This window comes from Harpia harpyja, chromosome 12 (genome assembly GCF_026419915.1).
Source record: "Harpia harpyja isolate bHarHar1 chromosome 12, bHarHar1 primary haplotype, whole genome shotgun sequence".
Taxonomy (NCBI): Eukaryota; Metazoa; Chordata; class Aves; order Accipitriformes; family Accipitridae; genus Harpia; species Harpia harpyja.
In genome coordinates, this window is record NC_068951.1 from 33486891 (window position 1) to 33511109 (window position 24219).

The 24219-nt window shown below is 38.2% G+C and overlaps 1 protein-coding gene across 8 annotated transcripts in view; it reads left to right on the forward strand.

Moving 5' to 3' along the window:
- Positions 1 to 24219, forward strand: part of ARMC9 (armadillo repeat containing 9) — a 71670-nt gene that overhangs the window by 8828 nt on the left and 38623 nt on the right. For 7 of the 8 annotated variants that reach the window (XM_052802955.1, XM_052802959.1, XM_052802961.1 and 4 more), the window contains 4 exons: positions 5976 to 6133; positions 8029 to 8127; positions 15829 to 15864; positions 23254 to 23288. In XM_052802955.1, coding sequence (XP_052658915.1) covers positions 5976 to 6133; positions 8029 to 8127; positions 15829 to 15864; positions 23254 to 23288 — 328 coding nt within the window. The remainder of the gene's footprint in view (positions 1 to 5975; positions 6134 to 8028; positions 8128 to 15828; positions 15865 to 23253; positions 23289 to 24219) is intronic. The other variant, XM_052802957.1, reaches the window with a different exon arrangement.

Here is a 24219-nt window from a genome sequence, read left to right on the forward strand (position 1 = left end):
ATTCACTCATCCTGTTTAAACTCCTAAAATAGTACATATTGGTATCTCCTGAATAAGAATGTGTTAATTTAAGTATGACTCTCTGATGTGTTGCCTTTTTAGGTAAGCTGTTCATACACACTTAAGTAAGTGACTTGGGGCCCTTTAAAAAATAATAATTTCGGCACTGAATCCTGTTAGATGCTGATGGCACTTGAAATATGTGCCTTTTAAAAATCAGTTCAATAAATAGAACTTAGGTTCCCAACTACCTTGCATTCATTTTTTCATTTGACTTTCTGTGTTCACTCTATCAGTAGGGATTTCTATGAGCCCAGCTGGGTTCCTAAAAAACTTCTCTTGAGTTATTTTAATCTGTAGTTTTACACTGAGGATTTACTATTTGTAGATTGAATTAAGGAGGAAGTTAGGCTCATGTCCCAGTGTGAGTTCCAGGTATTTTCTTTGTTATTTTGTGCTTTGTGTTGCATTAGACTTTTAATGAAAAATAGAAAGATCTTTGTGGATTTTTATTTTCCAGAAGTTACTCTTTCTCCTTGTGGTGGACTTTCCTGAAGGCAATAATTCCATACTCTGATTAAAAAGAAATAACTACATGATTGGGCCTGAATTATTTTGGGCCTGATTATCATTTGTTTGGGCAGGTTCTGGGCTTTGTACAAGTACAGGGACTGTCATGGTACTGAATCCATGCAGGTCAGTCTTGATTTGTAGATCTGTTATGTGCCTTGGAGGCTGAGTTGCCTTGGAGGTTTGGATTTTTCATAAAGGTTACTTGAGGCCTGTCTTTTATGAAAGTTTTGGATCTGAGAGGTTATTTTTGCAGTATGCTGTTCAGATCACATGGGATCTACAGTACATACTCACTGTTGGAGAATGTTTACTTTATCAGTGAAGGAGAAATGCAAAGAAAATTAATAGGCAACACACGAATGAAGAGCAGTATGGCAGAGTCCTGAAAACAGCCTTTTGTAGATAGTTGCCAGTCATTGGTCTGACATACTGAAGCACTTCAGGTTTGGGTGGTGAGGTGCATATGCTCTTGGAGGTGTCCTGGAGAGTTTAGTGTGTTTACCTTGCCTGATAAACCTGCTACAGTCTGGCTTTTTACCTATTTGCTAAAAAACTTTAATACCTGTGTGACTTTCAAAACTATCTGTGTGGCAGTTGTACTTAACTTACAGCTCTCCCATACATTTTCGGTTTGGCTGGAAAGTGAAGAATTGCAGAATGGTTGACATCTTGCACAGAAAGCTTCAGACCTTCTGTGTGTCCTCTGTGCTAACAGGAGCGGTGGGAATGAAGTATGTGGAAGCGTGTTCAGCTACTGTCCCCTTCACTGTCTCATTACAAATCTGTGGATGAATTCACAGCCACTCTTCCACTGTTTTGGGGAAGGGGAGAGCGGGGGAAGTGTGTCAGGCTGCTGCATGAGAGAAGGTGAAGTGTGACCTACCTGTCTGTCCAGATCTGCTATAGTCTGAATGACTATTAATGTGGAAAGATGTCAGTTTAGAATACTGATAGTAATTTTTATGGAAATGAGGTAAGCAAGAAGGAGACAAGGCCGCTACTGTGTCTCCTAAAAGCAAGGTTTTGGTGTCACCTAAGGAGCCTTGGTGTCTGATAGCAGTTCTTGGGACTGCAACTCCTCTGCTGAGAGCTCTGCTGCATTGTATGCAGGAGCTCAGCCTTGCTGGAGTCAGTGCTTCTAGCAAAGTAGGTGAGGGTGGGCTGAGATTAGAGAGAGAGAGAGAGAGAGAGAGTGCGCACAAGTTTAGGAAGCATGTTTGAGGTGTAGGTAAGTTGTAAAGCATAACAACCAATCTCTCACTTAGAGAGAAAAGCTTATGTGCATATGTGTAACTCCTTGGCTGCTCATAGGAACTGGAGTCAAAACATTAAAAAGGCTTGACAATTACATACATGAGAGAGGAGGCAAGAATACTGGTAGAAATATGCAGTAGTTCACATGATCCCTAATCCCAGCATCTTCGTTTGGCAAAGTCACAAGCTTTACTGTACACTGTATCTTCCTAAACCAGGAGGTTAGTCCTTTGTCCTTTATTTTCCCCTCTTTTCCTCCAGATATGAATAATGGGTCTGGTAGGTATTAGGTCCAAAGCTTTTTTTTTCCACCCCTTTATAAGCTTATCATATGTAGAAAGCATTTGTCAGTGCTGGGAGGTGTATCTGGGAGAGGGAAAGAGAGAAGCCGAATGTGTTGTGTTACTCTGATTCCTGTTACGGGTGCAGTTTAATCACTGCTGCAAGGTGACATAAATGTGAACTGCTGCTGAAAGGCACTCTTTCCTTTTACCCAATCCTGACTCAGATGACAATGATTTAACATTTTAAACAAGCAACTAAATATTAATTTTTATCTGGACTGGTATCTCTCTGATCTGTCTGCATGAATGCTGTTACTGGTAATGGGGATATGGCAGGAATGCAAGGGGGAAATGGGGCAGCACAGGACTAGCTCTTCCAACAGCTGTCTGTACTTGGGTCAGCTACATGTCAATGATGAAAGCTTCCTTCTCTTTCAGTAAGAGAAACTTTCATGAAATACTTTTCCTTTTTCAGTGAAATTACTTATGTGTGAGAAGATAGTGATATAAAAAATGCAAGATATGTCAAGACTTTGTGATTCTTCTCTTTGACTCTCTTTTCTCAGTAAAGAGCAGTGTTTATAATTGATAATCCCTGGATTTAACAGGCAAGGGTAAACTGGACCCTGTTTCTTAATTGTCAAGAGTAGTGTTCATGAGCTGCATTGAGTTTTGGTTATGTAGTTTTTGCTGCTGACTGTAGTTGGAAGATGGATTTTCATCACTGGAAATTTTCCCCCCTGGGCTATGAAAAGCAAGCAAATTATGAGTAGGTTTATGTTTCATGACTTGGTGCTTCCAACTTTCCTCTGGGTGAAAGTCATGCTCTAGATACATCCACTGGAAATTTCTGAATCAAATGTGTTATATCACAGTTAAATAAAAATGTATTCCAGTTTTCTTATCTAAGCAAAGGAATAAAGTGCTGAAAAAGTGGCTAGTTTTGTGCAGCGGTTGCTCTCAGAATATTTATTAGTTTAGAAAAATATTCTTGTTTTGGAGCTGTATCATATTAAAGCTGTGATAGTTGTTTAGCAGGGATGGATGTGGAATAAAAATAAAATCAAAGTTGAATGATTATTATCAAGGAAGAATAATTTGGGTTGTCTTTGGAAGCTATCTTAACTCTTCTGATTTTTAAGTTGATGAATATTGATTGCAGTTGAGATGGTTTTAACAGCTTAAAGAATTGTAAAAAGTTTGGTGCTCTCAGCAAGATTACTTAATGTTACTGGGAGCTGTTCTAGTGTGTTGGGGTTTTTTTTGTTTGTTTGTTTGGTTTTTTTCCCCCCAAGTGGGTTTTGCTGGATGTGAACAGGATCTGTGGCTTGTCACAGCTTCTGTTGTTATTTCACACCAGTTTTGGCTCCCTCCTAGAAAGTATAAGAAAAATATCATTAGGGTGGCTTGATTTGCAGTATGATATCAGGTGTCAGTCACAAATCCTGCAGGTGCAGAATGCTGTGATTCATGAATGGTTCTCAGAAAGCAGCCATTCTTAGAGGCTGAGAGAGTAAAATAATTGTCTTTTTTTTTTTCCTTAACTCGTAGATTTTGAAAAAATACAGATTAGAAGTAAGAAAATGTACCTTCTCTGTATTCCGTGCTTTATTTTAAGACTGTCAATTTATAGCTAAAGTTTACAGCTAAAGTCTATTCATGCACATTTTCTCTAAAAGGTCCCATTAAAGAGATCATTTTGCTAAATTTCCTGAAAGTAAAAATAAGTTGTTCTCCCATCTACTGCTTTTAATATAAATGGGATAAAAGCAGCCTATTTCAGAAACCCTAAAATCCATAAGATGTGACAGGTTTTTAAAGCAATTTCCAACATCTGAATTCATAGAGCTATCTAATGACTTTGATCTTTTTCATTTGTAATGAAAGCTTTACAAACAGTTCTGTTTGAATAGTATTTTTCTGGCAGTTTTGCATCTCTTACGTCCATGTGTTTATTGCTTTTTGAAGCATTTTGTTGGATGTTTTTTGGCAGATACTTGTCCATGATTAGTACATTGCTACCTGCAATATAACTAGATGGCCATTGTAAAAGATGATTTGTGAAGGTCTACCAGATAAGCCATGGTGCTAATACAGCACTTCCACTCCCCATTTTTCCCTCTGCTGAAGATTACCACCCCTATGCCAGCTGCTGTGGGGCAGCAGAGGTTCAAGCCTGAGTTCAGAGAGCAGGGGAGCAAATGGCAAGGGACAGTTTTTTAATAACTACACCTAAATTCTCCAGAGCTTGTTTATCATAGCTGCATGCTTCTATGTTACAGTAACATGTGATCTACGTCTTTATGGAAAGAGATAGTGAATCATGAAAGAGGATAATGGTTTCCTCAAAGATCGTGGGCAAAGTCTGTTCAAAGCCAGGAGTAGGAACTAGTTTTTCTAGTTCCAATTTTGCATCTTAGCTACTTACTTTGTTTTTCTTCCTTTTGGGTCTATTTGGACCTAAACTGTGTCATATTGGGCTGTTTGGAATGCTCTAACCCCAAAATTTTTTAAACTCTGTAGTCAAGCTGATTCCTGCCCATTATTTAACAGAAAGTCCTATGGTAGATACTCAGTCTGTTTGCAGATGGGCACAATGCCATTTTCACAACACTAGAGCAATACTGGCTTCTCACCAAACTAATTTAAAACATAATGTTCTAGCAAAATACATAAACGTCAGCAGTAACAATAGAATTATTGTGCCTTCCTTCATATTTTTGTCCAGTCATGAAGATGTGCACTGCGGTACGCAGCTCCAGATTCTATGCCTGACTTCCATGTAGAATGCTAATTTGGCTAGCTCTGAGACTGGGCTGGAAGATACAGATTTTGGTGCTTAGTTTGCTTCTTTTGTCTCTAATTGAACCCAAAGGAACAAAATGTATCAGGAATGTAACTGTTTTTTTTTTTTTATTTTTTTAATTTAGACAAATAAAAGAAAAACTGGAGTTATTTTCAGGAACTGAAGGTACTAAAAGTAACTCATAGCTTACTATCAACCGGTAAATGATGCAATCACCTGAAAAATTTTGGGTAGAAGTAGAGAATTCCCTGCAACTTCGAAGAATTCAATGATTATTTCAATAGCAGATGAGGAACTGGATAACTTAAATGTTGTTTGGGTTTTTTTTCTATGAGTTGTACCATTTTCCTTAAAAGATAGAGCATACTTAGCATTTACTTTAAAATAAGCAAAGCACTACATAACCTAAATATCAGTGGTCTATTTCTATAAATTAACTGGAGAAAACACCCAGCCTCACAGTGTAATCTGACAAACACTGGCATGAATCTGTGGGTACTGTCGTTCTCCTGTTTTGTTGTTTTGTCTTTGAAGTGGCTGCCTGACCTTTCCAGTTGCTGGTGTGATAATGTTTTTTAACCCACTGTTACTTTAGTGAGTGTAGAAGATAGTGCATGAATCTCATCTGCAGATAGCAAGTTCAGTTAACCAGGTCTGAGCTGCATTTTGTCATATATTTTTCTGATTCTATGCCCACAGACTCGTTTTGTCTCTGATAGCGTGGAACTTCTTGTATTAACACACCTTTAAAACAGTATCCTCTTTACAAATGTATTCAGTGATGTTTACTGTCTAATAGTTGTATTGCTGTTTTAACTGTGAAGCAATTGTTTCTTTGGGCAATTAAGGTAAAATAAATACTTGTAGCTGTTGTGATGAAGTAAAATCACACTAGTAGCATGGAATCATCCTTGCAGTGAAATTCCACCCCTTGGATAAAAGTAATTCCACAGCAGCAGTTGAAGTTGTCCCTTAAAAGCAGTAAAAATGCTTGTGGGTTCTTTTGTCCTTTTGGTTAAAAAGGTGATGTTATTTCTTTTTTGTTACTCTCTTGACAGAAATGTTGCAACATCTTCATCAACAGTTAGTGGAATCTGAGCACAGGACCATGACCTACCTGAAACGATTTAACAAAATGCAGGTGGACTACCATAATCTCATTGGAGTCACTGCAGAGCTGGTGGATTCCTTGGAGGCCACAGTCAGTGGCAAGATGGTAAGGGATGACTCAAATGTGTGCTTGCTTCCCTACCCCCCAGAAAATGGAGAGACAATGCCACTAAAATGTGAATTAAGCTTTGTAGTGATGGGCATTTCTGTAAGTACTGTGTCTTTTTACTAATGAAACACAGCACTTTGGATGGGGTGTTCTTCTGTTGCCCCTGTGTACTAGGATAAAGGTAGTGCAGAAGATGGGTTGAATTGTGCTGGCTGAGAAATCTTGAAGAAACTATCACCATCTCACAAGACAACTCAGATCTCTTGTGAGAGTCTCCTTCTGAGCATTGGCATTAGCAGTGATGAGAGGGCATTTCTGTGATTACTGACTGCAATCCAGCCCATCAGAGGTTGTTGTACATTTAAGACTGCTGCCAGGTCTGTTTTAAGTTACGCTGTGGTGGAAACAATCTTATCATCCAAAATTTTGTTGAGGAAAAACTTTGCTCTCTGTTCTGCTAAGCTGAACTTGTTAATTTAATTGGTAAAGGGAACTGGGGTAGGAGTGAATGAGTTATTCACTGTGTGAAATGAGTCACATGTATGTGACTGGAGAAGGTACAACTTTCTTATGGGTATTTTTTTATACAAAGATGATTTTATGCTTTATTTTTTGTGCCATCTTATCTGTGAGCATGCTTCTCTGCTATAACTTCTGTATAATCTGAAGATTGTTCTTATGTCAGATGTTAGTGGCCTCTAGATGCTTTTAAAGGAGCTGTCAATTGTTAGCAGGGAGAATGACCTAGAAGTTCCTGCGCTGCCTGCTGAGAAGTCAGTATGTACCTTCCGGCTGTCATCAGTGTGAACATCTTGTAGTTTGTTACTCTGCATCTGCGATCACTGTTGGCTCACATCATTACTGAGGGGAATAATTTACCCCTAGGTGTGGATTTTGGTTTACAGCAGATTAGGAAAGGTATCTGCTCACATGAACTTCGATAACAATAAGAAACACATAGTCATTCATTTACTGCCTCACATTTCACACTTCAGTGCTCTGCAAGGTGATACGCTCTTACCTTTTGTGGTGGAGGAATCAGGCACTGGTTATCTTTTGTTACGGATGCTCGTTTAATTTCCTTTGTAAGCATTGGGCTGGGCAGTCATTTGATCCTTCCCAAGTGTGTCCAGCTGAGGGTGCTCTTTCATTATGAATCTTGGTTTCTGTCATTTCTGAATCCAAAGTGGAGTTGGGTACTGAATAAAATCATGTTGAAGTTACAGCATTCTGAATTTGAAGGGTTTTGTTGTCTTGCTGTAGGTCTGAGAATATCAGAAGTGTCCCCATTTGCGTTTCTATAATCTCAGTCCTCTCGCCTCTGTTCTGGGGAAGCTAATAACTGTTCTGAAATTAAGCAGTTCTATTGTGGTGTAGATTTCCCAAAACAAAAAAAACTAAACACCCTGAGATGTTTTGCATTGAAACACAAAGTGTTGTACTGTGTAATTCATATTCATTCTCTCTGCTGCACAAGAGAGTCGTGTAAGTTCTGCTCTTTAGCTAGACAACACATCAGCATATCATTGTCTAAGTCTAAAGTACAAAACTGCTTCATACTTACTGTTGAACAACTTACCTTTTGATTGAGGAAAATCTGTATGCAAACGTACGTGTGACAAATTCTGTTTTTCTTCTAGACTTTCTGAAAGTGTTTAGGATTAGTCTTGTGAATAGCATAACTATTCCCAGATGAAGAGAGTTTATGGTTTTCTTTGTTTCTAAACAGAACTGCAGTTGCAGTATATACCTTGTGCTTACATTGATGAGTCTCAGGTGTGTGATTTCTTGCCCTCTTAGAAAACAAAATAACCTTTAGTATAGAAACACTTGTCTGGTAGAAAGTGTAAGTTTTATATAATCCTGTTCTCTCTTTGTTTCCTAATTTTTAGATCACGCCAGAGTATCTTCAAAGTGTTTGTGTTCGCTTGTTTAGCAATCAGATGAGACAAAGTGTAGCACATAGTATTGATTTCACAAGGCCTGGAACTGTAAGTATTAATGTTTGGGTTTTTTTACAGTAACTATCTCAAAAGACAATACCAGTTAAGCTGTATATTGAACAATGAATGTGAGATAGTAAAGACAAAACATAATGTGTCCAAGCTTGTATAAGAATATGGTAATACATAAGGTTTTATTGATCTCAAATGCTGGTGAATGACACGGTTACACAGTTATAGCTGTGTAAGTATGGTTAATTCTGTTATGATAACAGTAAGCTGTGTATCTGTTAAAATGCTAACTGAATGTTTAAAAAAAAAAAACAAAACCCAAACCCCTAAAACTGTGGTTTGATGGCACATCTTAGCCAATTTAATTTAGCTAGAAAGGGGGGGTGGTGTTGCTCAGCTCTGGATACATGCTCTGTTCCTTTGTGCTGTCAATGATGCTCCTATAACCCTAGAATCTATTGGCTTAGCCATCTAAAGGAGAAGCATCAGACAGGATCATGAGAACAAATGGGGAAAAGAGGAGAAAGGGAGGACTTCCCTTTTTTGTAAGAGCTAGTTGATAGATGGGTAGTTAGATGATACACCTAAGCCACCTTGTTGATTTACAGATGGGCTTTAACCCTGTATCTAAGGATCTTTGATCTTATTGATAAGCAGCTCAGGATCCCTACGTTTTTTAACTTCCCATTTCACCAGCCTCTTGTTCCTTTTCAGATGCCTGCACTATACCTAGCTGCTTGTACCCATTAATGTTCTGCTCAATCTCTTCTGCCTAAATGGAGACGGAGCTTTTTTTAACCCCAGCAGCAGAATCAGCTTAGGATAGTTTTTAGTATCTGTGAAACTGTGCCTGGGGGTGTGAAATTTTAAATTACTTAATGATAGTGTAAGAGCTGTTCAGTGGTACAATCTTTTTTAATACCTAGCTTGTTCAAATTTTTCAAATAAGTATTAATATTAAAGCTGCATTAAAACATTTTAATATTAAAATATTGTGTGCTACTGCTTTACAAAGACAAGCCAAAGTCGTGAACTGTGCTTATTGTTTTTGCCGTGGCAGACATTCATGCATACTTAACTTTGTAGTAGGAGAGCTTTGTGAAGTGTCAAAGCAAAAGCAGAAGAAAATAAGATTCTTGCTCCTTATTCTAGCCAAGGCTTTTAATAACAATGACGCTATTGGTACATTTTGTTCCTCTTGAAAATCTGTTACAGAAAGATGAGGAGATAATAAAATGTTACCTTTTCTTTTCTATGTGCTAATATTTTCAGATATAAATAGTATTCCTCATTGCTCTTCAAGCTGTTTTAAATGCCCTAACTTCCCTGTCAGTGGTCAGAACTCCTTTCTCTGACTTGCTGTGTATTTAGGAGGTGCACTCTTAGCAGCTTTAGGAGGCTGCATATCCCAGGGTTTCAGGAAGGAACCAGGATCTCTGTCTGCTACCTCAACATTAGGGGCTGTCTGTAACTCCTCTCTCCTCAGATTTATACCTTGTCCATGGTGCATGATTATGCCACGTCCCACTCCATAATGTACCCACCTCCCCCCGCATCTTTCTTCTAACCAACAATTTTCAGGGGTCTTCCCTCTTTCCCTGCCAGTGGCTTTCCAAGATAATGCTTTATGTACCCCAGTAGTCTTCTGCGTTTTTGCCATATGACATTGGGGTTGTGTGTGTCTCCCGGCTCCCCTTCCCTGTACTGAGATCATCCATTCTGTATGGCCACGTGCCCTCTTCTATCTGTTTCTGCTCTCTACTTGCATCAAGGCTTCTCTTTTTCTCCTGTGCTTTCAAGGTGCTCCATCTGCCCAGGGTTTCTCTCTTACTGTTTCTTTTCTTTCTATCTCAAGTTGATCCTCTGATCTCTTGAACCCTTTTGGGAAGGGGGCAGAGGGAAGAGTGTCATCCTTATGCAAGATGCTGACTTGTTTCTTTATCCACTCTGCAGAGAGTGCAGAAGTGGCTGAAGCTGTGTCTTCACTGATAAAATCTGGGTGGATTATTGCTAGACTGCATATGTCTTTCTGCACCCTTATCACATGCTATTTTAACATAAACATCTGTCCTTGTATGGTTTAGCCTTTAGGTATAGGCATCTGTTTCCTTCTCTATGAAAAAAAGACTTAAGAGTTTTAAGAACAATAAGCGATCTTTGAAGAAGCGTGTAAGCAGCAGTGTATAAGCACAGTATTTCAGCCAGAATCTCTGTCACTAAAGGTTTTTAAGAACAAGGTAGACAAATGGTTACCATTTACCAGGAATGTTTGATGCTTGGCTGCTCCTCCAGGACAGATTAGGTGACCGCTCAAAATCTCTTGCAGCCATACTTCCTCTGTTTCCTTCTACTAAAAGATGCTCAGCTGTGAAATGATTGTTGATCTTACGCATCATGTTTATTTACTCCTGCTTCTCTAAAAGTGTCTCTAAAAGCATTTCTGCTCTGGAAGTGCCTTTGCCATTATACTTATGCCACTATGGCCACTTTAGCACAGTCTCCAGCTATGTAGGTAGGTCAGAGAAAGAGGATTTGGTGGTGGTGGATTTTTTCCCTCCTGGAAGTAATTTTTGCCTCCCTTCTGTCCCAAATTAGCCAGGTTAAGCTGAGTAAGGCTGTGTTCTTCTGGCACAGTTGTATTTATTTTTATACTAGGCTTTACTAGTGTAACTATTTCTGTGTGACTTTATTGCTCCTTCATCCACACTATTGAGGTAGTTGCTGTGCCAGCTAAGTTCTCTAGTGAAGGACCAGGATAGCTATAGCACTGAGACTGTTTAGATTAAGGGTTTCTCAGCTGGTTTAGGTCACTCCTTGACAGTGAGTTTATAGTAGCTACTGTGGTTGAAATCTAAGGTTGTTTATACAAGCAGACCCACACACTCGGGCTGTCTGAGGCATTAGCCAAGCTTTGGAGGGCTAATCACAGTCTTTGCTTGTAGACCTTCACTGCATCATAACCAGGTTTCCTTATGTTACCCTTTTGTCCACACTTGATTGATCATGTTTTCTTGTTTGTTTCCCATGTAGAGAGTTCTGGTTTTATACATGAATAGCAAACATGTAGAAACACAAATAAGTGTAAGAAGAAAAAAATATATATAGCCCATCTTCAAGAAGAAAAATGAAACTTGCTCTTCATCATCCCAAAATACTTCTAAACACTCCCTGACTCTGTTGATCCAGGAAGCCAGATGAGATGGCCGAAAAAACAACTCCGTTTGCCACTAGGCTACTAAGGCATCCCATTACTTTTCCTCCAAGGATTCAAAATACCTCATTGTAATACACTTAGATGTTATTGTTCTATTCTTAAGTGGTTTCAGGTTTTCACATAAGTTTTGGAATAAAGCTGGAGGCATCATGACCCAGACTAAGTAGTAGCATGAGTTTGCAGCATCTGTGCTGGATTTGTGTTGGAAGGTCCCTTCACTTTTCGCTCATAACTAATTAGAGACACTAGAGTGTGGTCTTTCCAGCTATTCCATTTCACAAAACTCCTGCTGCTGTAAGGAGCAGTCACCTGTATAATTGCAAAGGGAAGAGGCTAGCAGAGGGGCAGCTCCTTTGCTCATCCTTACCATTACGGCACTGTGTAGGCAAGATAAGTAAGAGGTTTAAAAAAAAAAAAGTCAATGTCTAAAGAGTTTTGGCAGGCATTAAATATGGTGGTTGGTTTGTTCTATTTTTTTCCCCACTTCACCTTGAGTATTGAGGATTTGACCCTGTCTCACTGACATCACCAATGTCAGGACCAGACCCTTAAATAAATTAGTTTTGGCAGATCAATATCTCTAATAGATAGAGCAGAAAAGAAAATCATTAGCAAGGAAATTACTTTTTTGTTTTACTGACGTGCAGCCTTAAATTTCTACCACTTTTACATGGGGGATAAGTGGATGTGCATTACATAGTTTGGAAGAAGGAGGTGCTTGAGTTCAGCCATCTATACTGTCACAAGTCAGGGGACAGTCCAGGTTTGGGAGTGGTTTCCGAGAGCAGAAAATGCTAAAGCTGCATCATTCTCTGAGATGTGTGCTTGAGCTCTACAGTATATTTTGGTAAATCAGCTACACTACGCTAGTAGTTTTAAGTTATACTGGGAAGGAGAACTGCACCAGTGTTGTAACCAAAATGAAGTATTGCCCAAGCTAATTAAAGAGTATGCCTTGGATTATACCCTTGGTGGCATTATTTGTATGCAAACTTCATTTTGTTCCCAGTGCATTGTACTCTGAGCTCAATTTTTAATGTCAGGAAAGTAGTATTGTGTAATATAAAGCCTTGAGGTCTCAGGCTTTGAAATTACAATGAAGGTAGCATGTATCACTTACTAATGTGTGCTATTATTGTACAAACATCAGCTTCCTGGTTTGCCCCCCACGCCATGGCTGAAGGCCTGTCTTTTCATACTTGAAGAAATTCACATCGGGAGGACAAATCCCAGAACAAGTCTTTCTTACTGAACTGGCTTTAAGACCTGAGGCAATGACATCTCTTAACCAAAAGGCTTTCGCAGTGTAATCATACCCATGAAATCTTACTTAGCAATGGCTTCTAGTGTTGGCTGTTGCTTTGTGCTCTCCAGTAAGCTGGCTTGGATCTCATTCTTTTGCAGAGCAACTTCATGCCTCTTGCCAGCTCTGTGACCTCTTGGGTCAGCTTGTGAGTCTGATCTACAATCCATTAACAGGATGCATCTGCTGCATGTAGTGGGAGAGAGGCCACACTACTGTGTTACAGTTGGGAGATGTTTCCAAGGCTTCTCTAAAGCCCTGTTCTACCATAAGGCTTTTTTTCTAGCTGCAGTTGAATGTTATCGCCATCTTCCATCATGTAATTTGACATGTGTGGTCCTGAATTGGGAGATAAGGAACCTGAGAGAATTGTCAGAGCAAAAGGTCTGGATCTAAGAATAGAAGGTCAGAGCACCAGCTCTGACAAGCTGAGGAAACATTCATTTGAAGATTTAATCAAATTCCTGACTTTCTAATGTTCGTTTGGACAGGGAACTGATGTGGGTAATGGTAAATTTGAAAAGAATAGTTTTAAATACAGTGATCTATCATAGTCCCTTATATCTTTAATACTCTTGAGTTTACTTCAGTTTTAGTTTTTGTTTTTTATAACTCTTCTTTTTTTTTTTCTTACTATTAGTGATTTGTCTGGTGGGTAAGAAGCATGGATTGTAGTTTTTTGATGCCTGCAATTTTCTGTTTACACACATCATGAAGCCAAGAGGATTCTGGCTGTTTATTGCTGAAGCGTTGTACATTCACTCCCCATCGAAAGTTGGCATAGGCTCAAGTCCTAAACAGATAGATTTTCAGATTCAAGTAAGATGTACACCTTCCTGGAATTTCTTGGATTAGGGATAATGCAGTAAGATTCTCTAACCTTTGAATTAAAGGGAAAACAGGAACTGCTTCTTCAGATGCATGGTTTCTGTCAATAGTCAAGATGTGTGTTAATCACTGGAGAATCTTCCTGTGACTAGAAAGCTGTATAGTTGTTTGCATATGTTGCTCCTGTGTCATGGAATAGAATAAATGCCCATTATGTTTTTACTGCTATTCAGTCTGATTACTTTTACCTGTAGCTACAATTAGGTAAATTAATGTCCCTTGCAAGTTTTAGGTTTCTTTTGGCACAACTCTTGAAGCTGTGGAAAAATTATTATTTTTTTAGTTCTGTCACTGGACAAAAGCACTAGCTCTTCTGTAAAGTTAAGCTGTCATTTACAAACTGTAAATGAGGAATTTTTTTCGTTTTCTGGGATAGCTGTAAAGACTAGCATGGGCTAATTTTTTTCTTGTGCTCTGTGCTTTTTTCCTCAAACACGCTTTTTACTGCAAATGCAAACATGCCATCAAGCTGCAATAGTTGGTGGCAGGTATTCTGTTTCTTACTTGTGAAACAGTTTTCTGCACCAAGAGATCACATAAAACCTAGGAGACAGTCTAGCAGAAGCTTTTTGTTTTGTTTTTTTTTTTAATTACTCTGAACCTTTCAGAGTGGATTCACCAAGCATTATGTTGATATATGCTCTTTCATTTAAAAATAATATGCATGTTACAGCAAACGGCATCTACCCTAAGCAAGCTTTTCTTAGGATGAAATATATCAGTCTTCTCCATCCCTGTCCATTGGATGATTCTTGTATGTTACCACTCATATATGGTAAGGAAGAAACAAACCTACCTCTTTATGTAAGCAAAGAGGTGGGTTTTTTCTGCTGATACAGTATATGATGCCTTTTTCACAAGTTGCTGCAGGTGATACAACTACCTGCAGCAACTTGAGCAGGTTTTTTTGTTTGCATAAATTCCTCATCTCTAAAGGTAAGGTGTTGCCATCAGTAGGGGTTTGCAGAAACTTTTCCTGTTATTGTCCTCAAATCACAGAATAGACCAGGTTGGAAGAGACCTTGAAAGGCTGCCTGGTCCAACCTTTTGTGGTTTCCTTTAACATTAAAAGTTTCCTTTAATGTCATCCTTGTCTTGATGCCTACGTACATTTTCACTGGCTCAGGTCATGTGTGTGTTGAAATGTCCTCTCGTCATGATACAGGTTATCTCCTGGTTTCTTTTGCTCACTTACTGGTCTCTATTGATGTTGTCCTTTGTCTTGAATTTAATTTTAAAATGTCTTCGCCACAAACTGTCTATATGTGTGTATAGCACTGTGAAAGTTAAAATACTTGTTCACATAAGGGAATTCAGAGTGTAACGGTAATAAAAAGAATAATGTCAGATTTTTAAAATTGGTTAAAGAATAGAAAGAACTTTATTTTCTGCTAACAGTGAAGAGTGGCAAGTTTCTTATACCTTCTGTATAAGGCTGTATATATCTGTTAAACGGGAACCTGCTAAATACAGTGTTTATGTGCTTATTCATCTGCACAAATATGTCCTCTAAAGTAAATATTGGCAGGTTTGCACAAAAATACTAGAAGCAGTATAATTAATGTTGGTCTTATTTCATTGTGTTGAACTGTGTACTTTTATTTTGAATTAAGAGTCTTCTTTTTAGATACAAAGCTGTTCTAAGTTAAATATTTTAGTCTAATTAAAGAGAACATGACATATTTTGTACTAAACTACTCAAACCATTAATTATCACCATTTTTTATTTTAGTAACTAAATCTAAGGTTTCCTTCCAGAGACTTTTTCTTAGTTTATCCTTGGAGCCTTTTGGGTTGAGGAATTGATAACATTGCTCAAACACCTTAAATTGTCTCTCTCAGCTTTCATTATGTGCTGGTGAGAAACTCCAGTCAAAGCAAGTATGGAGAATACTTCCAGCTGCTGTCTCAGAAGCTGAGGTCTTCTGATCGATATCATGTTCATTGGTATCTCTCTCTTAGCTGCTTCAGTGTAGTGAACTATAGAAGTCATATATTCACATAAATGTGTCAGTGCTTGGTATGTAGCTATTCTAACTGACAGTTATAATGGAATAATGTGCAGACTAGATATGTTTGCTAGGTGTTGAAAGGGGAACTTGTAATGTAAATATATCACGAGAGACACATTGATTTCAGTCCTAAAAAATACTTATATGTGGATTGACTGAAGGTGCTTATACATTTCTTTTCAAAGCTAATAGTCTGTTAATTTTTAGCTAATTTTGATTTGTTGTTTTTCTTAGAACTGTGCATTTCTCTGTGATTTATTTCTGTTAACTTATTTTTTTTAATCTTCTTTATTTTAATGTGTGCCTGTTTGCCCATAAAGGGATATTACTCTATGAGCCCTTGTGATGACGGATATGTAAGTGTCTATATCTTTATATCCTTTCACATTGCCTGCTCAGTCTGTCACAGTCTATATTTCTCTTCATTTCACAATGTATAACAATTTTCTGTGCATTTTAACTTGTCATGACTTTAACTCGTATGGTTTATGAAGAGCCAAAAAATGCGCAAGGCCTGGAATTTCTGCATGGAGAACAGAAGCTCTGAGTAACCTTATGGCTTCATTATATGCATAACACAGCATGTCAACAAAAGAGCAGCTTTGTCCACAAATTTTACATTAAACACAGCTTCTTACAGCATGCAGAAAGCAATTGTTTCTTCCACATGAACATCAGTGTATATATCATACAATGTCTCTGAAGTGTGCCAACACCAGCTGATCCCACAACACCTTTGACAAAGCAAATAAATATTATTGCTTAAGATAATACAGCAAAATGAGTTGTGCTCCTCAGAGGTGTGTCATATTTTACATATTTGTATTTTTGATTTCTAAAGTGAAACTTTATTTCTGTAGTAAAGACTATAAAATTCTTTCATACAATTAAAATGGATCCTCTTTCACTGAAAACTGAAAAAGCAAAACAGTGTTCTGTGTACTGCCTGTGACTTCTGTAACCCAGATGGAAGTTTGTATTCTGGCATTATTACAAGTACACCATAAGTATCTAATTTTGCCCATAGTCAGTGCATTCTTTGCAAAGAGAGGAAATGAGTCTACTTCTATGTAACTCTGTATGTAATCAATTCATAAAAGTGATTGACACCAATTCTGAAAAATGTTGGTCAGTATTATACTTTAAAATAATCCATATTTATGTTTTTATCACTTTCTTTGTGTAAAACAAGATTTCATCTTTCAAGAAAAACTACCTTTTTTTTTTTTTTTTTTTCTTTTTCAAATGTATTTGTCACCTGGAATTACAGTAACCCCTGTGGGCACTCAACTTCCTGCCTAAAACAACATTTTGTTTTGAGAAATAGTCATAGAATTATTGAATGCAAGGGACTATTTCTTTCGTGCTTCTTTTTATCTTGATGTAGAGATAACTATCCACGTTCACCTGTGTTAAAAGATCACCTGTATCAATCAACCTGTTCCTGTTGATGATGTGAATGATCATAATGGACACCTTTTGCTTGATGCTTAGTATTTTGTTCCCTCTCATAATGGTCGGTTTTGAGATTGAGTAAAAGTTGATTATAGATGAGCAGTTATGAATTAAATTATCTTTGCTAAGAGAAGTTTTGCCCTTGTATAGGTAGCTTTAGTTAAATGTAACTTTATATGATGTAGAATGTAATAACTTACAATGCAGACTTGTTTATAAGATTTTTGTAAAGCTATCTAATTCTGAGGTATTTCTTGAATTCATAGATAGCTTTCTACTGTTTTCTGACATTTTGTCTTGTCATTGCATTATCACATAGTATTACCGTGTGACTTTATGTACACTTCAGATGTCTTAGAGAATCTGTTTTATATGGCAAGTGGGAAGTTTTCACAACAGGATATCTCTAGTTTAAGTAAGGAAAAAAAATTAAAAACATTTGCAGGTCTTCTTACAAAGTAAATTTGCATAGCCCCAGTAGATCTGCCAGGTTACGCAAGCTCGGAGTCTAATCTGTCATAGGCTGCATGTAGCAGGCTTGTTGTCATTAGTGTATAACAAATGAGCTCAACATAAATTTTTGAGTTCTAATGATATGTAAAAATTTGCTCAAACTTTGGTTTTACTCTTCACATATTCATCACGTATCTTTGATTATTAATTCTGAATCTGCATTGAATTTACACTGAGTTCTTGTAGCACGTTTTCAGAGTGGTAACGGAGGACAGAATCTGGCTTTCAGCTTTAGCCTTCAGCATATTGTGAATATATACATCAAATAGCAAAGTGGAGTTGGTTTGAATACTGGGCTACAGTATTTGATAAAATCAATTGTGGTTTTGGCTTGCACATGAAATGCATCTGTTTTCTTTTATAAATATTGATTTTTTAAAAATTTTTTTTTTCCCTTTGAACTTCTTTGTTTTATTCCATGCTGTTCGTATTCATGCCTCGCTTTGTTCAAAAATGAAGGGCTGCCATCTGTGGCTAGTCTGCATCGTGACAGAATTACTTGGCTTAATATGGCACCTGGTTTGGCTTTGGCAAGAACCAACACAAACATAAGTCATACCCCATGATCCTACCAGAATAAGCTGTGCTTGGGCTGTTGTTTTCTTGTGTTTTTTTCTTTTCCTTAAGACACCTAGTTTCTGCATGCGTTTCAATTATGACATATGATTCTGTCTCAAGATAGCTTTTGCATGAAAATTATTTTCTTCAAGATTAAGTCTGTGAATGTTGGGAGTCATGTATTGCAGATGAGTCATGTATGCCCCATGTTCTTCACTCTCTGTCATTCACTGGCAATTTGAGGAATACTGTTACTCAAAAGGTTGAATTAATATTTAACCTGTTCCAGGAAAGGTAAGGTTGGGGAAAGGGCTTGGGGGAAAATGCTGAGGAAATAAATGCTTTTTAATCTAAGAAAACTGGTAGTAAAGAGGGGCTATGTAAACTTGGCTGATTGAGGCATCATCTGGTGGTTGACATGATGGATGTGTAATGAGGAAGTTACCTGTCAGCAGTGCCTTTGACTCCGCCTTTCCGTCTGTGGCCTTGGATTCATCACCTGGAGATGAAGATTGTAAGGTTTCTACTAACCTTATAAGAATATTAAGAATTTACTTTCTGTAGAGAGTGCTTTGAGGGCTATGAATGCACAGTGCTGATGGTTTTACTTTCTCTTGTCCAGTTATTTAAAAGCAGCTGTTATAAAGAAGTCCCAGCTTTCCAGCATCCAAATACTCTCTCTCTCAAAAACACAGTACAGTTGGAGTTTTTGCACTATTGCCACAGAAACAACAAGATATCAGAGTTCAGCCATTTAGATTTGAGAATGAACACCAGGAAAGAGAAGAACGGATCTGTGAGGATCAAAAAACCAAAAGGCTGGTGGGCTCTGTTCTGCCCACTTCCAGGCTTCAGTATTAACCTTTTCTTCAGTTAAATGTATCCCTTTGTTCCTAAGAATCATTTTAAAGGGCTTCGTGCTTTTACATGTATCTGCCACATAGAAGTCCGTTTTTAAAAGCATATAGCTACAGTTTTGCAAAGAACTTAAAAGTTTTGTTATTAATTTGGTGGTAGGGCAGGTTTTTGTTCCCAAGAATCTATTGCTTTTGCTTTCCCTGGTACTGGCGTGTTGAGAGGGGTGGAGGCTGGTTCCGCTGGTGCTCCCACCAGAAGTAATGCATGTGGAAGCTTGACTTTGGATCTGCTGTGTACAGAGATAATGGTGAAGGCAATGACCTTTTTCCACTGGCTAGATTATATGTCTTAAATGAAGTAAGTGTGCTGACGTAAGTAAGCCCAAGAGCTGATTTGTAGGATGCAGCTCTATTTAAGGTGTGGTTTTCCTTTCGTTAAGGCTAATGCACAAGTCAAGAACTAGAGCTTAAGACAGCTTTTTGGGGCTAGGTTATGTAAAGATGTTTAACTCGGTAAATATCCTGAGATTGGGACATCTCGGATTCTGTACCAAAGAGGAGAAACAGAAACAAACAAACAAATACTACCTAGTGAAATGCGAAAGGAGGTGCTGAGGTGGAACTGTATTTGCTTTGGTGGGCTGCCTGCTAGGGAGTTCCTAATGTGCATTTACCCTTCCCTGCTTGTGTGGGGCAGGGCACTTTGTAAGGTGGAAAAGAGCACTCTGCTTAAGGAATAAGAATATTAAACCAAGTTAAAATGAAATGTTAGGTTGGGTCTGTATTTCGCTCTCTTAATTAGAAATGTTTATGTGAATGAAGCCATGAAATTTTCAGCAGTTTGGGTCATATTCCCCAGGCTTATTTTCCACCCGAGTCCATAACCCAGTGCTTCCTATTGCCAAGACTGCTGCTTCCAACTGGTCAAATCTGCCAGCATTGAAATGAGGCGTGGAACTTGGTACAAACCATTTATGGCTTGTTGGGGGTATCCGTGCTGGGACAGGCACCCCTCGATGCTGCTGCAGGAGGTGGCGAAAGCAGCCAAGGAATGGGTGCAGAGGTGGTGCCGGCCGAACTGACAGTAGTCTGGGAGCGAGAGCTGAAGAGGCCATGGCATGAGGAGGAGAAAGGCTGGCAGGGTAGTGGGGTTCTGAGGGTCTGGGGTACTGCATGTCTTTCCTCTTTAAAAACGAGGGTAAAAAGATGAAAAGTTGAGAATCTATGGCAAGAGATAGCCTGGATGTTAAATTGAATGATCAGCACTTGGTGGTACTGTATTTGGATCACTTGTTGGAAAACTAAACTGACTGAAATTCTCTTCAGACCCATTTAGCAATAGATGGAGAGTGTGCGATGCTGTCCCTCAGCATGCTGTGTGGCTGTGTGCTTCACAGGGTGACTCAACTGTCTGACCCAAAGTAGTGTGGACCCTGAAATCATAGCCCTGTGAGCCACAGGAGAGCTGCTGTGTTGCATAACTGCCAAAAAATGCCCAGAAATATAATTGTCTAGCAATATTTTACTGCAGTCCTTGTTCTCATAAATTACTTTATAAAATAGAGACCTAAATAAATTCCAAAACAGGAAAATACTAGTACCAGAGTTGTTACTGTACTGTATCAGCTGTTGTTAACTTATTTTGCAGAATTATTCTGCCATAATCAAACACTAAATCTGCTGGTTTTCTGTTTGTGGTAGTTGTGTGATAAGCATTTGATTGTTTAATTGCAAAATAATTTTTAGCTCTTGCACACTGCCATTCATTGGTAGATCTCAAAAACCAGCTTATTCAAGAGCTGATCAAGGGCCTGTATCTGCTTTCCAGATGAGAAAAATCAAGGCCCAGAGATGTGAAATGACATGTTTAAATTCTGTCTGCAGTTGGTAGCTGAATTGGGGCTAGAAGCATATCTCCTGAGACCCAAGCGAGTGTCTTACTCAGTGTGCCATACTGGAGGGGTACAGATTAGCTTACTTATGACTAATTGCAATCATGTAGATGAAGATGAAGAAAGGAAATCTCTGCCTGTAACATGGTGGCATTCTTTCTGCTTATCAGTGGTGCTGACCATAGTCAGTCAGATTCAGAAATGAAGGTGCAGTGAAGGGCAAACTAGCCCTGAAAAACTTTTCCTGTTTCTGTTTTGCCTCATTGAACCTGACGTAGTATGAACTGTATCCTTATTGCTTTCCCAGAAACACCAAAAGCCTCAGAGAGCTTCCTTCCTCCTGTGCAGGTTCTAGACAGATAAACTTGGGTCTGATCAGAAAAGTGAGTGCTGGACAAGAAGGCTCTCCATCTTAGTCACCCAGCCCGCAGAGCTCCAGTATAGGGTCTGCCTCACTGTGTGGTACCTTTTTGATGCAGGAAGACTGCAGAGCCAAATCGTACTAAATGCTTTGCTGTGCTCCATCTGCCAGCTTAAAAAGTAATTTGGGAATTAATAGGACTTTGTCCTGCTTGATCTGACTGATTTTTAAAAATCTGAACTTTTTTCCAGTTGAAGTTTGTGTAGTTTGAAATTTATAAAGGCTTGCAAAAATCTTACACTTGCCAAAAAAGTTTTATTTGTATGGATGGGTGATGCATGTATCTTTACCAATTATATATCCTTTAGTTAGATTTTGGTTGGAGCACATGTTTTTCTTTCTAAGGCAGCAAAGAAGTGGTGGGTAAAAAGGACTCTGCTGAGAAGCAGAGAGCTTTTATATACATCTATTTATTCTTAGTGACCTGCTCTATTACTTTTCTCAATACTGTTCTTCTCATCTTCAAGGGCGCTCTCATTTCTTTTGCTTTAACATACTATAGTCACTTTCTTCCCCGTTTCCTTTAATGGAGAAGGGTGCTGAGGAAGGCAATGAAAATGATCTGTGATTTCATTGCACACTCGGGTACAAGATGATAGCTTTTTACTGGGAAAATAGTTTTGTTTAAACAGAAGTTAGCTTTTGATATTTATCAAAAATGTTAAGGAAAATTAATACAAATAAACATGGGGAAAACAGTTTAGGAAGATACAATACTTTGAAAGACTTTTGTATTGTGTAAAATAAACCATGATTTGAGAACTGCTGTCAAGACAGGTTAATTTTGAAGTGTATGACCTGTTAATTGTCTATTGTGTACAAGTCATTCATTGACTTAAACATAATATAAAATGCTTTCCAATGTGTGTATAAGCTTATTTCACATCTAAGAGAGGAGTTCCTTGTATTACAAAGGATACCCATGAGGTAGTGTGTTCAAAAATATTTCAGCTGGTGTAATTCAATATTCTCTATGGTATTTCATGCTTTTTGTCTCCTCAACCCCTCAGTTTTAAATCTGACAATAGACATTGATTATATAGCTCCTACTGAAAGAGGCTAGGTTAGAAGAGAAGACCAGTTTTAAAGGCATAAGTGGTAATGAGAGATTTTTTAGAAAGTGAATAGGGAGATCAACACAAAGAGACGACACTGAATATTCTGCGAATATGGCATGTAGTTGACATCAGAATGCATGATATGAAGCACTCTTATGCCAGAATTGCTGCTTCCTGGCTCACCTACAAGTAGCTCTAGCACAAAATATTACTGAAGCAGACAACTTTTATATGGAACTTTTATATGATGTTGATATTTTTAAGTTTTGACTTGTTCAGCAGTGGTGCCTGCATATGCTCTGTGTCGCACTGCATCAGAGAGGAAATAATTCAGGCTTAAATTCAACTTATCCTAGGCAGAACCACTGAGAAATGGCATGCTGTTCCATATTGGGTTTTATCCATACTAGAATACCTAGTCTTTTCTTCACGTATTAGTAGTTATATATAGGGATATACATTAGCAGCAACAGGCACTCTGATAACATTAGTGTCGAAACAAAGAATTCCAGCAAATTTGAATGCAGTAATACATGCTAGGTCTCCAGTGAAATATTACTGCAACTTTAAGGTACAAAAATTTTTGAAGTCAATAAATGTGTTTAGCAAGTTTTTCATCTTCCTCAGTGGGCTTCAGATGGTAGTTTCTACTCACTTTTTTCCCTTTATGTGTATTTTTTTTTTTTTTAATGCTTCAAGTGTAGGTAATTTTTGGTGTAATAAGTGTAGGTAATGTATGGCAGTGAAGATAACGTAGCCAGTTCATAGCAAAGGAGGTTTTTACCTGTGAAACACTTTAAGGGAAAAGAAAGATAAACTCTGAAGTCCTCTCCTTTAGCTGTGCTTCTATTTTTCAACATAGGTGCTATAGGAAAAGAACTGCAGAACCTCAGTGAAAGAATACACTGTGGACCTCATAAGTAACACTGTTGGTGTGAAATTTGGACTAATCTGTTGTGATTTCTTTTTTTTCTTTATTTTTCTGATGCAGGCTTCCACAATGTTAAGAGCATCTTTAGCCCCTGTGTAAGTATTTATTGCTGAGCTTCATTTGTATCTGTAGAGAAGAAGAGGGGTTTGTAAACTGAAGTGCACTGCCAGTTGTCTGCAAATAGGAATCACTCATCCTCTGTGTGCTTCCTCTGATCTCAGTGAATGCTGTATGCAAATATTGTGTGATCTGTATTCTTCTGTTGAGCAGGTTCAGTAACATCCTAATTTCAGCAGGATGTTGCTAATCCAGTAAATCTGTCACCGCACACCTGTGAGTTGGTTGCTGTATTTTCTTTACTGTTTCCGCACATTACAGTCCTGTCGTTGTAATTGGTTTGCTTCTCACAAAACCAGGAAAAGGAGGGGAATTGGTAACATGGATTTTTGGGTGCTTCAAGTTTAATTTTTTTTGTGACTGTCTTAAGTTTTGGCTTATAAGATCGAACAAAGATGGTATATCTGAGGTGAAGGTTTTATTACATTTTTGAGACACTGTTTTGATCCTTCTGTTGTTTACAAGAAAATTAAAGGGACAATTATACATAAAATTTGTTTTGATAGGATAGGAAGATAGGAGTAAAAATTTCTTAGTTGAATATATTTAAATATTAAAATTAAAGCATTGACAGGAATCAATTTTGTTAAGGGAAACTTCTATTGCAGTGTTAAAACTCAAAATAGCAGGATAGTACTGGTGCATGGGAAGTGATCCTGTATTAAGTCTTATGTTAAGCCAGCGTAGTCCAGCCTGTAAAAATCCATTCAGCCTGCCTCCTTTGCCTTGGAGAAGACACTTCTGTGTGCATGAGGGCTTAAAGGTAAAGCTGGAGCTGCAGCTTGTTATTGTGTCTGTTTATAACCGTATGCTAAGAGCCACAAGTTGCTGCCCCCATGCTCTTGTGGCCCACACAGGGCAAAAAAGGAAGTTACTGTACTGTTTTGTGCCACTGAAATGCTCAGATCA